We start from the raw sequence: 14074 nt of genomic DNA, 5'->3' as shown, positions 1-14074 counted from the left end.
TCTCTCTCTCTCATTCAACAGACGCTCGTTCCCCGGCGCCGGGAATAAAGCTTCACCCGCTCTCGGACCCAAAGTCTAGCAGCTGTCCGCTCTTTATACAATCCGCCCCTCTCCGCGAAGGTTCAAGGTGTTTAACGTGATGTCGGCGTCTGTTCTGGTGCGCGCTGGCTTTGGATTATTCAGCGTCGCTCTGATCGCCTTTGTCCAGCGGCCATCCGGAGCTTCTGCCAGCAGAAACCCGCAAGGTAAGTTTCCCTTTCACCCTCCACATGAAATGCACCTTTTGGCCGGGGAACGAGTCGGAGGAAAATAACTCTTTGATGATCGGTAAGAACAACTTATGGGAGCCCAAACGGCGCTGAAGTAGACTTAAACAGGTATTTTTTTTTTAATGCCGTGCAGGTGTGTTCATTATAACGTGTGGAGAGTTGACAGCAATGATGATGCATCGAACTGTAAAATGCAGCGCACTTTTATTACTTTTGCTTGATGTTCAAGAAAGCGGTGCTGTTTATGTCACGCGCTATTTTTGCCGATTGCGCGTGCATGGTGTCAAATGTTTGGAAAAATGCAGATGTTTAACCATCAGGCGTTGACGAAGGGCTCTGTAGTGGCTCTAAAAAAAATGAAACGAGTTAGAGTTCAGTCCGTGTTGTAGATTGCTCCCATTTTAAAAATGGGGTTTTCACAAAGAAATGCCATTTTTTGGTTCCTCGACAACTTTTTAGTAGATGGCAAATAGAATGAAACTTCATGGAGAACGTTGCGACGTTCTTGAGAACCATGGAACGATTCCGTGGAGGTTCTTCGTGGAAGATAATAATGAGCTTTCATGCAGCGTAGAACAGATCATTCTGGAGTGAAAGGGCAGGGCCCCGTTGCAACTCCTAAAGCTAAAAAAACGAAGATATAATATAAACATATGATCACTGGGCTTTGGCGCAATCGTCTGCAGATCTCTGTCAAGCACCTGTAGAATAAAGCAGTTTAGAGTTCACGGGGTCATGTCGCGCAGTATCAAATCAGGCAGTTTATCTCTAGAGTTCATGAAAAATATATGGCGTAATTTCTGACTGTAGCAGTTTTTGAAAAAAACTGAAGACTTTAGATGTCGAAACTAATGAAAATCCAGGCACTTTTGCCCATCTGAAATAAAAGTTTGAATCGATTGATTATAGATTCTATTACAGCTCGCACATTAATTAAATTACTGTGTTAAAATGTGTTTTCATGTTTAATTATGCAACGTTTGGCTGTCAGAAAAGAATACCTGCTTAAAAGCAAAGGTTATTTCTTGGCATTGATGTTCCACGAAGAACCTTTAACATCTATGCAGACGTTCCACAAAAAGAATGTCAAAATGTACTTTTAAAAATGAAGATTCCAAAATGGTGAAACCTTGCAGAGAACCTAAGATGTGCCCTTCGTTGATCGTTTTGATCATCTACAGAACATTTTTTGTAGATTATTAAAAATGAAAGTTCTTTACTGGCATTTACGGTGAAGAACTTTGAAGAATTCATGGAACTTTGTAATTCCACAAAAGGTTCTTTACATTTAGGTTTTATTTTTGAGAGCGAAAAAACTTTTGTGCAATAAAGAGATACTAAAGTTCAAGGTTCTACATGGAATCGTAAATTCCAGTAAGTATCTCTTTATTTTTTTAAATGGTCCTGAATTCTTCTGAAAGGGTCTTTGGGGAACCAAAACGTTCTACATTTTAAAATGGATGGAGCCTTTCCGTTGCAGTACGTGTTCTTTTTGATGGTAAACGTTTCTTCATGCCACTAAAATTGAATAAAAAAAAGGTTTAACTATTGTTTGAAAGGTTCTTTAAGGAACCCGAAACAGTTCTTCTATGGCATTGCTGTGGTTTTTGGAGCCTTTATTTTTAAGAGCAAACCAGCATCCAAGGGGTGAAGAACAGCTCTGAACCGAAGTGTTTTAGAGCCTCTAGAACACCTTCAGAATGAAGACATCTCGAGTCCGGAGGGGCAGAGCTCTAGATCCCAGCTGAGTCCTCATTCACCTCCGTTCCCCATCACTCACCGACATGCTCTTCGTACAAACAAACGTCAACAAATGGCGACTCCCGGGGCTCAGTTCATGCCGACCACATGTTGCTCAGTTCCATATGTGGCCTAAAGCTGGAAAACAGTCTCATGGAGGCCATTTAAAGGTATTTAGCACCATAAAGTCAAGTATTTGACGTTCACCTGTGACTCCGAAAGCGCCGGACCTCTGGGTGTTTGTTTGTCGAGCTCTTTGCGCGAGGACCGGAGGAACGGAGATGTCGGGTTTGGAGGTCAGGGCCGAGGCGTCGCTACGCCGGCGATGTCAGCGGCTGCTCGCGCGCGTCCGGTATGTGCGCATTTACGTTTGCCGATGCTCGGAAGGCTTCCTGTTCCTGTGGCTCTGACGGGACGGCCCGAGAGAAAGAGACGGAGAAGGGGAGCGGGAGGGAGGGAGGGAGGAGGGGGTGTTGGGGGTTGTTTTGCATCTTGGGTGGTCTGTTTCCCATTGTGGGAAAACTCAATATTTACATTTTGTAATTAGAACTACTTTCACTCTTTCATTTTCCACAACAAGGGTTTACGCACATCTTACAGGGGAAGGTGGCAGCGTCGGGCCTAATGACCTGCACCTGTTCGTCACCGCCGGACGCTCAGGTCAGCGCTGGATGCGTGCGTGTGTGTGTGTGTGTGTGTGTGTGTGTGTGTGTGTGTGTGTGTGTGTGTGTGTGTGTGTGTGTGTGTGTGTGTGTGTGCGTGCGTGTGACGATGTTGTGGAGAGAATGGCGAAGCGGGTTTGGTGTTGGTTGTGTGTTTCCAGTCTCGTGCTTCAGAGGCGTGAGTCATCGTGATCGGGAATCTGTCGTAACCGAGTCGTTTCTTTCGCTTTCCGTTTCTTTCGCCCTATTGATATCCTTTTAATATTTTCTTCTTCATAGTTTTTTATTTTTTCGGTTTGTTCGTTCGTTCATGTGTCTTAGTTCGCTCTTTCTTTAGCCTTTTGTCTTTTTCTCAAACCGTCTTTGCCTTATTAATTCTTTGCGTTTTGCGTTTCTTTTGCTCCATTGGGCCTTCTTTCGTTCTTTCTCGCTTTCCCCCTTTCCTTCCTTCCTTCTTGCTTTCTTTCAATTCGACTCTAAATCCGTCTCTCATTCTCTCCTGTCATTGTCATTCCCGGCTTCTTTCCTTTTTGCCTTTTGAACGTTATTTCTTTTTTGTTGTTGCTGTGGCGCAAGCCATTCTTGCCTCTACTTTTTATTGTTTTTCTGTAAGCTCATTCTTTCTTGGTTCCATTTAATTTTCCCAGTATTTTTCATTAGCCCGCTCTCTTTACCTCAGCCCTCTTTCTGTAGCTCCTTCACACTTTTGTCTTCATTATTTGTCTAATTAGTTACCGTTAGTTGTTGCAACGTTCATTAATTTTAATTAAAACGCAGTGTTTTAGCTAATTATAGCTCAGGTCTATCTAACTTTTGCTTTTAATAATGTCGGATTTACTTCATGTGCGTTTGTCGTGTTTCTTCTCGTCTTAATTACAGTTGGGTTTTTTGAGTCTGGAGCGTTTTGTCTGTCAAACGCATCAGTGGCATATAAAACAGACAGTGAGTGATTAAACGGTGCCGTTTGTCAGGTCACTATTTATTAAACGCAGATGTTCGCCAAGAGCGTCTTTGTCCTTCATCAGCGTCGCCGTAATTGCAGGTTACCAGCGCCGTCAAATGCTCATAATTCGTTATAATAATCATAATTCCGATGGCTTTTAAAAACCCGTGTGCAAAAAATGAGGAGAACGGCTGGGTTTTTGCTCTCCTGGCTAACAGCGCCAAGGCAACCGGCGGTGAGGATGTGACACGCCGCAGCGGTGTGTGTGTTGATGTAACCTCTAGTCCGTCTCCCCGTTCACCCCGAGGCAAAACCCCTGCCGGGCAGACCCTGCTGGACAACTTCAGTGTGGGAAATACACATTTCCCTTGAATAGCGGGAGCTGAGAAGGAGGGGAGAGCGGCGGAGGCCTGCCGGGGAGGGGTGGCGTGACAGCGGTTTGGGGGTTTGTTTGCTTTGTGTTGCCTTTCACTCAATGAAGTTGGAGTATTCTTTTGTGAGTCTGGAGCAATGGCCTTGTCAGAGGCGGGGACAGATGATCTCTCAGAGGATATCTGGAATCGAACAGCAATGCAGGAAAGAAAAGCTGCGAATGAGAACGTATTTTAGTAAATGCGTCGTATAAGTTTCCGCTTTAAATTTGACGATTTTCGCCTAAATGTAATTTCAGTGTAAACTTTGGGCGGTTTTCATCAAATCTGGAATTATCTAGGCATGCATTTTGGGCAGAAAGGCGAAAGCTATCTCAATAACGTTGCAAAAATGTCTTTTAAACTCCCAGTATATTAGATGGAAAGAAAATGGCACATTTTGAGTTCCGTGCTTCCCCCGGTTTTTCTCTTCAAAGCCTTCATATGCGTCTGATTTTGAGTATAAGAAGACATTTAATGTCTCAGATTGGCCAAAATATAAACACAGATGCATTTCAAATGTTTATCATTAAATTCTCAAAAAAAACCCCAGATGATTCGAGCATGCATTTGGACCGAACAACGCTGAGATCTTTGTAACATCCCAGTTGTTTCACCAAGACTACCACGAGAACGAATATGGAGACTCGAGCTCCATCCTTCTCAGGTGTTTCCTCACAATGTGTCTTTCTAGGATTATCAGAGGACTTATTAAACCGTGCGCCGATTTGCAAAGACGTCAAAATCTATAACCGCACCTCATTTTGATGGAAATTTAGTGTATTTAACATGAATTTCTCCATAAAACAAATTATCTGAACATGCATTTAGATAGAAAAAACACTGAGGTCTCTGTAATATTTCAGCTGTCTCTTCCAGACTCCCAATGCAAATTTTCAGAGAACTGTCTCAAACTGTGCTAAGACATGAAAATCTATAATAAAAAGTAATTTTCTCCCATGTATGAAAATCTGTGCATGCATTCGGACTGAAAAACCACTGAGATCTTAATTGCGTCTCCTGCTTCTCAGATGTTTCTCCTTAGGAAAAGCCCCCAGTATTTTCACACATCTCCTCTCGAGTCATGCTGGAGATTTAAATAGTTTTAAATGACTTTCTGAGACCCTAAAATCTGCGATCAGATGTAATTTTATTGCAATTTTTCGATGTTAATTATCAAAGCATAATGCTTATCTTTATAAAAACCCTATCTGACTATTCAAGTAGTTTTTTCTTGAAAGTAATTAATTTGACGACAAAGATGTTCTCATTAAAACATCTGCACAGCTATCGTTCATATTTAAATCTTTATTTTTACCCGTTTTTATTTCTTTCAGAGGCATCTAAAACCCTTTTAGTTAGTAACTAGTCCATAAAGTCTCTTGCGCAATGACAGAGAAACCCATGAAAACGAAGAAATGAGAATTTGGTGGCTGATGTAAGGTATTTCATATATAGCTGTCACGTTTTACGTTTTTATTTCATGGATGCAGATGGATGTTTCTCCAGTCGTTTTGCTATTTAAAGGTTTTTCTCAGTTCTTATCTTTCTCACAAATGTCTCGCTTTCTCTCCATTTAACCCACAATCCAGAAAATCTCTCACCAGTTTTCCTCTTTTATTTTTGTCCCAAAGCGGAGTGCGCATTTTTGAGGCAGGAGTTGAAGCATTTATAGTCGGCCACATGGCGAAATATGTTTACTGTTCAGTCGGATGCAAAAGTGTACAAAACCCATGAGTTTGCCACTCTGAGAGTTTTTACGGAAAATACACGTTCGTCCTTAGAAGAAAAAAAAATAACAACAACAGTGATTTCTCTCCAACTTTTCTTGAGTTTTCAGTTAGGAGGTTATGAAATGGGGGTTTATTTTATGAGTAAAATAGCGCTCTATAACATAAATTACATGCACACCTTTTTAAAATGTTGGTTTGTAACTGCATATGGTGTGTGCGGTTTACATTGTTCAGGAAAACATTCATCTATCGTCAAACCCTGGTACTCCATGGTGAATTATTCTTCTAGGTTTTAAAGTCCTGACATCCTGACAGGGCGCTAGGAAAGGGATGGTTGTAGGTTAAATTCCCAGGAAATGCATGCAATGTTGAAATACTACATAGTACAGAATGATTACCATATGGAAAAAACATGGTATCTTCATTTTTTATAAAACATACGAAAGCATAATTTGTTATATTTTTATATATTATTATAATTAATTTATTTTAAATGCTTAGATGCTTTTCTCTGTGAAAAACAAGATCATTTATTGCGGCGTTAAAAGAGCAGATCGCCTTCAAATGGCTATTTGCTGACAACGCATTCGCCTTCAGACCATCCAAGATGTTAATGAGTTTTCGAGTTTTGAGAAATGTAGCATCACTTGCTCAGCAATAGATCCTCTGCAGTGAATGGGTGCCGCCGGAGTGAGAGTCTAAACAGCTGATAAAAACATCGGAGTAATCCCCACCGCTCCAGTCCACCAGTTAACGTCTTGAGCAGCCAAAGCTGCATGAATATAAGACATTTTATTTTCATAGTATTTCTTTCTCCAGTGAAAAAGCCATCTGGCCTGAATCACGAGAGAAATCTGCACAGATCAAGCAAGTTAAAAAGATTTATTGTTGAAATATCCTAATGATGGATTTGTTTTTCACAAACATGCAGCTTTTCATTTCACGATATCTTAACTGATGGACTGGAGTGGTGTGAATTATTATGCTTTTATCAGCTGTTTGGACTCATTGTGACGGCACCCATTCACTGCAGAGGATCCATTGCTGAGCAGGTCACTTAATGCTACATTTCTCCAAAACTTAAAATCAAGAAATAAACTCATCGACATCTCAGATGGCCTGATGGTGAGTAGACCGTCAGCAAGTTTTCTTGTTTGACTAACTCTTATAGGCTTTATATCTTAACTCTCCCTCCATAGACAGCAACACAGCTGAAATGTTCTCTCTCTGAAATGGCTCAACGTTTTCGCTACAAGAATCCCTTTTTTGCGCAAGAACACAAACGTAGCAATGCACTCAACCGTTCTTCTTGCGTCTCCCGCCATTTTAGAGATTACTTGCGTGCGAATATGTCGCGATACTCTCTAAAATGGTGGAAGGCGTAACTCGAGGGAAAAGAACGGTTGAAATTGCTTTCTATGCAGAAAAAAAGGATTCTCGTAGCGTCGCAAAACTGCAGCTGAGCTACCGATGTCAAATGGACTTGTTTTAACCGATGTATTCACTACGTTTCTGGATTTGGGATCATTTCGGTTGTGTGGAGGGACTGGTAGCCCTCCGATTTTACCAGAAATATATTAATTTGTGTCCCAAAGATGAAGAAGGTCTGGTTTGGAGTGACTGAGGGTGAGTAATTAATGACAGAATTATCATTCTGGGGTGAGCTAACCCTTTGAAATGAAAGGCAGCTGGAGTGGAGCAGCTTTTCCGTATAATTTAATTGTCGGTGACAATGTCTTAGCAGGCAAGAGTGGCAATACGGGCTGATTTTTCCCTCTCTCTCATCGCAGGCATCGTTAGGAGACAGAAGGAAAGCAAACATGCCTCAGCTAATTAGCGGGTTGGGCTGGAGGTATATACATAGCCTGTGTGCGCTTTACGCGCTAACGTACAATTACTAAGCCAGAAGTGACACTGCTGGGTTTAGATCATTAGGAGTTTACACTGATGGTGCGGTCAGCTTCAGAGGAAGTGTGGAGACCACATCTGTAGGTGTTAGCGAGAGCGCGTGAATGCCTTCCTAGTTAAAAGTGTGAACGTCGCATGAAGAGGGAGGAAATACATCTTAATTGAAGGCTTTTATAGTGTCGGATTAATGCATTAAACGACCGCGTTTTGCGTTTTCAACGCCGTGTGTTTGAAAACTTTCTAGGGGTTCAATTCACGAATGTTATTTATGAAATACGGTATGACAAGCTGAACAAATCTGTCAGTGTTGTGCCTCGTGCTTTTTCCAAATCTTCACACGAATGTGTAAAATCCAGAGCGTCTTAGAGAGGCGGCTATTTTGAGCGCGTCGGAGGCGAGGGTGGAGTTGACACGAGGCATAGGTGAAGGCCTCGTAAACATATGAAAAACCGAATTTGTATTTATGCTAAATGACGTGTTCTTGAACCGTGCAATTTAAGCGAAATTGCACACTAAACTATATGGCGAAGTGTCACAAGTACAGTATAGAGTGCAAAAGAGATGCAAGCCAAAACCCAGAAACGATTGCTTTCGCTCTTCGGGTTTTTGGGTTAAACGCCTGAAATAAGGTCAATGTTGGACGCAAGCTTAAGATACTTTAACATTTTGTTCTGTGATATACAGTGCTTTCAGTAGAGCCTCCTTAAATCTTCAGTTGTCTTGAAAAAACGCTAACAATTGTCAGTGACATTTAAAGGAATAGTTCGCACAAAAATGAATTTACTCGCCCTGTTTTGGGTCACCATTGACTTCCATAGTAGGAATTATTTTTTTAATGGAAGTCAATGGTGACCCAAAACAGCCTGGTTGCAAACTTTCTTCAAAATGTCTCCCATCTTCCTTCCTTATGTGACTGTGCTCTAGTTAGTTCATATTCTACATTTAGCTTTTTATATCTGGTGATTGCATTTAGGCTTCAGCAGTGTTCATTTGTGAATATTATCACGACGAACAAAATTGGTAAGAATCGATCGCTTGTGTCGGTCACAGAGCTTATTTTCTGCAGTATTTCAAAAGCTATTATAAAAATCCTATAGGGTGATGTTAATGTTCAAGTTGGAAACAAAAATAAAAATCACTGCATAATTAGTGACAGACCGGTATATATCAGCGACAACCTGCTAGTTGTATTAAATAGAAACTAATTGCTAATTTAAGCTTTTAAAAGGCTCTGTTTGAGAGGTTGTTAGCTCTCTTAACATGTACGACCCTGGAAAAAAACATTGTTTGAATAATTTGCAGATCCCCTGGATACTACACGGTGGTATTTTAGTTACAATGGCTTAATAAAGAAAACCCCAGATCTTTTCCTTTAAGTAAAGACCTTATGGGAAAACAATCACCGGTTTGAAGTAGTTAGGCCCAACGAACTTTCTCCCGTCACTGGCAGGTGTGTCAGAAAGTTAATTCTGGATCCTTCCCGTAAGAGTATCATGAGAGAGGCTTCACGTCGGCCGAAACAGATGGCAGAGAGCTAGTCGAGAAACCTGACGTGGAGTAAAGAAGAGCTTTCTTCACCCTGCAGGAGAGATATTTTAGACGCGAGGTTGTCTGTTTCTTATTACGAGTATGAAATCAGACAGTGTGCAGCCTTTGATGATAAGAGTAGGCGAAGTCAAAGATGGCAGTCGAGTTAAATGGCGAACCGCTTCGAGAGTTCAAGTTCATGCGATGCTGAGGAGAGCGAACGGACCTGTGTTAAAGTGAAAGCGCTTTAAGAATACTTCTAGCGATTTTGAGTAAAATATAGGTTTTGTGTTGCTTGGATCACAAGTTATTACTCAGAAGTCAGATTTTTTGATGTGTTTGTGTGTGTGTTTTTTTAAGAAGTGTCTTATGCTCACCGGGGCTGTTTTTAAAATGTAGTAAAAATTTGAATTTTGTGAAATATTGTTGTAACGTAACTTCCTGTCAGTGCAGGAAGCTGCGTCGTATTTTTGTGGGAGCTGTGATGCGTTTGATCTTTCAGTGATTTCTGATGCATATGAAGTTCAAACCAACAGCATTTATTTGAAACAGAAGACTTTTCCAACAGCTTTTGATCAATTTACTGTGTCCTTGCTGAATTAAAAATTAATTCAATTTTTTTTAAAAACCTTACATACCACAGACAATTGAACAGTAATGTGTGTGTGTGTGTGTGTGTGTGTGTGTGTGTGTGTGTGTGTGTGTGCGGCCTAAAAAAATAATACATCGAAATTTAAACGGTGCTCTATTCAGTTACAAGGCTGTCGGTACATTGCGTGCTATTCAGCCGCTCCAGTTGTGATTAGTCTCATAAAAACACAAAATGTATTCTTGAAAATTGGCAAACTGCTGCAAGATTGAGCAGCGTCTGCCGTAAGCGCATAATATATGCAGACGGCAAGTGGCAGAAGTGTGGAAAATAACGTGTTTTGCTTGTCAGGATCTTTAAGCCGTGAACAGAATTAAGAAGGCGGTCACCTTGTCTCAACATCCCGGCCTTATTGGCTTCATTTTGCCGTGTACATAAACTCTCAGCCGGAACTAGTCACAACCCTGAACGGATTTAAGAGAAAGTGACTGTGGATAAGAAATCCAAGCTCATTCTCTTTAATTAGGCTTCCTCGCCTGCCACGGATGGCCTCCGTCGAGCCGTCAGAGCCGCGCTGGAGTCCATCAGGTAACGGCGCTGTTTGCACAGAGGTGTTTGAGATAATCCCGCTCCTGTTAAGAAAACACAAGCGGGGCTTATTCACAGTGATGTCAGGCACCGAGTGGGATTACACCACAGCAATGTCAGACACGAGGAGAATCTATATTTAACAACAACTTCGTGCACGCGTTCCTGTTGAGACTTTTCCTCATCCCTCGAACGACGCGGCACAATGGCTCGTTGTGTTCGTTTTTTTAATTCTGGTGTAGGTCTGCAACGCATTGTTCCCGCTCAAGGGAATTAATTCTTTTCATGAGACTTCCTTCCATTCGTTGTGGCGCGTTTATCGATATCAGGACTCAGACGCCGAGGGCTGAGCAGCCGCAATGTCAGTATAAAAAAACCCTCTGACTCACATTTTCCTTCGTGACACTGAATTAATGCCATCTCCGTTCCCGAGAACACGCGAACCATGCACGAGTTTCTTTTTTGCATTATTACAACGCTTGTTTTGCAGCTGAACGCTTTTGACGTTAATTTGGCACATTTGACTAAAATGCGTGTTTATCAAGACCTTTTCGCTTTGATCTTATATGAAGTGCTGAAGATATGGCGTATATTTGTAGGCCATCACCCAGAAACGGTTCTGTTTTTGTCGAACACAGGCGTAAGATGCTTTCATGTTTTATTCTGCGACTCAAAATGCTTGTGCATACATCTTATTATCCTTGTAATTTTTTAATTCTTTATTCAAAAAGCAGTGGAAAAATCCTTTTTCATGTTGAGGAAACGGTGATGGAAGGTGGTTTATCAAATTATATTCATGCATTATATACACTGCCATTCAGATGTTTGGGATAAGTACGTATTTTTATTGTGTGTGTGTGTGTTATGATAAGGTTGCTTATCAAGGCTGCATTTATTTTATCAAGACAAAGAAAGAAAACTGTACTTTTGTGAAATATAATTGCTATTAAAAATAGATTTCGATTTTGCATAAATGCTGTTATTTTTTACGTTTCATCACTGGTAAAAAAAAAATAGAATTGTCATTATTATAATAATTTTTGAAGGATCATATAACACTTAATATTGAATTAGTGGCTGATGCAAATTTGTAATAAATTATATTACACAAACATTTTTTAATTACAATAATGTTTCACAATATTACCATTTTCTTCAGTATTTTGATCAAATAAATATAGCCTCGATGAGCATTAAAAAAAATAAAAATCGTATTGATCCCAGACTTTTCAACAGCGAGTTGTGTATATAAACTTAACACTATACTATTATAGATAATATTAGCTTGCATTTCCATAATGAGTAAAGGTAGTAGACGTAACGTAAAGTCAAAATATTCGTCCACAATGGCTGACAAGCTCATTTCTATCACATCTTTCTCTCTTTTTCCCCTCGTTTGTACTGTAAGCATCAGTGAATGCTCACAAGAGCCTGGATTCTCACTGTTGACTATGACCTCTCCAAGAGCACATTTATTTATTGGGTCGAAATATAAACAGCATGCCTCAGATTACGTCTACAATGTAGCTCTTCCGGGATCCAGAAGTCTTTAGAGTGTACCCACCTTTTTGGGCGGGGGCAGATTTAGCAGAAAACCTTTGGAAACAGATTCAGAGATGGCCTGTTGATGGTGCAAAGCATTGTGGGAAAGTCGAAGCCTAAAATATCTTACTTTAGTTTATATGAAATTGGCTAGTTTAGCTTCTTTAGTTCGGTACTGTGAATAAAGAGAATCACATCATAATACTACGGTACTTTTGATACCGATAAATTGATATGAAACTTGAGAGACTTGCTGTTGTTTTGGATAATCCTACTTACTAAATTGATCAGCATAACATGCATTAATATAATATGAATTAGGCCTGGACATTGACACAGATTTGATTACAATTTTGATTCTGTATGATATTGGTTTATTTGGCTATACATCAGGTACGGTACTTACGGATTGAATAATGTTAGTTTATATGGGAAAAACGGTAAGTTTGCACAATATTAAACAATAATATTATATATTCCAAATATAAATGTTAATAATTTGAACAGTCAAATAATAAAAGCAATTAAATATCATAAAAATCACTTTTTGAGAAACAAAATTGTTTCTACTCCATTGTATTGTTGAAATATAAACATTTAAACAGTATGTGGTTGTAATGTGTTTTCGCGGCAAAAATCAATAGAAACCTCCGACGCGCTTAAACATCAACTTTTAAGCATTTAGGCTTTTCAAAAAAATATTTCCTGCAGTGTTTTTTGGGACATTTTCGATTAGGATGTATTTGTTTTAACAAGCCATCAATTAATTACCAGTACAAGTCCTAATATAATCAGTAAAACTGTCAGGCTACCGATTTTGTGTGGTTTCTATTGTTTTTATTCAGCAGGGAGGCTATATATTCAAACAAATAAGAAACAAGACATGACTAAAATGTTATATAGTGCTTATATTGATCAAAATGCTCCATTCAGTAGTTTTTATGGTCATTGAATGTCTTTCCCGAGGTAAACATGACTCTACGATGCATTTTTCGAAGACTTTAAAGATGTTTTGACAGCATTCTCTGCGGTTGAAAAGTATTGAGTGATTACATGAGACATAATACATTTCAATAAGATGTTCCTTACGACCTGATGTTCGAATACCTGAAGACCAACGAAACGGTGTTTGTTTAAATTTTGTGAAAAAATGTACAGAAATTCAAAGTTAAGAATTTCAAATTGAAAGCTCGGAAGAAAGGCACAACAAACAAACGACATAAAATAAGACAAAAATATTGATAATCGAGAAATCAATGTATATTTTCATAAATAATTTTTATGGTCTGTTATCAAATGTTTTTTAAAGATTAGGACTAAACATGGATCTATCTATCTATCTATCTATCTATCTATCTATCTATCTATCATCTATCAACCATTGTTTATAGGTATGTGAAGAATGGACAGGAAGTGATGCGTAAATGTCACGCATTAACTTTAACTTCATGGTCTGCATCTCTGACTTACGGACCTCATTTTTACAAGATGTTTGTTTAGAAGACGAATCAACATCACTGATAACGTCATTAAAACCACTCCATCCTCCAAATACATATCTTATTAGTTCATGGTGTCTTTAGGGCAGTTCAGACGACGGCACAATGCAGACAATGTTGTTGTAGGACAGCAAGATGGATGTGTGTGTTTGTGTGTGCATCTCGGCGAGTGTGTGTTTGTGTGAGTCTGTTTACAGACCGCATGTGTTTACATTCCGAGGAGCCGGTCCAAGCTTCAGAGACTGCAGTAAATGAATGAAAGGAAATGCTTTATTCTGCTCGGTAATGGAAAAACACTCCACGAATTCAGCTGTGGTGAAAATGAAGCTGTCGTCTGCCAGCTCTCACCGAGATGGCACGATGTTCCCCGACGCCATGAGAGGAGATCCTGGGAAAGGCCGGGAAACTCTTATTAATCCGGTTCGATGTCTCCTGTATTCTGGAACAGAGTTTTAAGGCATCGTTACAGCTAACAGGGAACATACTCAAAACATTGTGGTTGGGTTTTGCGAAGCTGGGAACATACACAAATGGACTATACATTAACATTCTTGCAGTGATGTTAATAGAACATGTTAAATGTTAGCATTGTTTACGCATTCTTTATGGAACATTTATTCCTGAAACGTTTCAGTTGTTTTTTAAATGTTGGTGCTTGTTTTGG

The 14074-nt window shown here is 39.8% G+C and overlaps 1 protein-coding gene across 5 annotated transcripts in view; it reads left to right on the top strand.

Annotated features, from left to right (window-relative positions):
* scube3 (signal peptide, CUB domain, EGF-like 3) overlaps positions 1-14074 on the top strand; it is a 94452-nt gene that overhangs the window by 180 nt on the left and 80198 nt on the right. For all 5 annotated transcript variants that reach the window (XM_043230321.1, XM_043230319.1, XM_043230320.1 and 2 more), the window contains exon 1: positions 1-245. This exon is cut by the window's left edge. In XM_043230321.1, the coding sequence (XP_043086256.1) occupies positions 140-245 (106 nt within the window). In that variant the 5' untranslated portion in view covers positions 1-139. The remainder of the gene's footprint in view (positions 246-14074) is intronic.

This window comes from Puntigrus tetrazona, unplaced genomic scaffold (assembly GCF_018831695.1).
Source record: "Puntigrus tetrazona isolate hp1 unplaced genomic scaffold, ASM1883169v1 S000000148, whole genome shotgun sequence".
In the NCBI taxonomy this organism is placed as follows: domain Eukaryota; kingdom Metazoa; phylum Chordata; class Actinopteri; order Cypriniformes; family Cyprinidae; genus Puntigrus; species Puntigrus tetrazona.
Note: the sequence above shows the minus strand (reverse complement) of the source record. Positions and strands in the feature narration are given on the sequence as shown.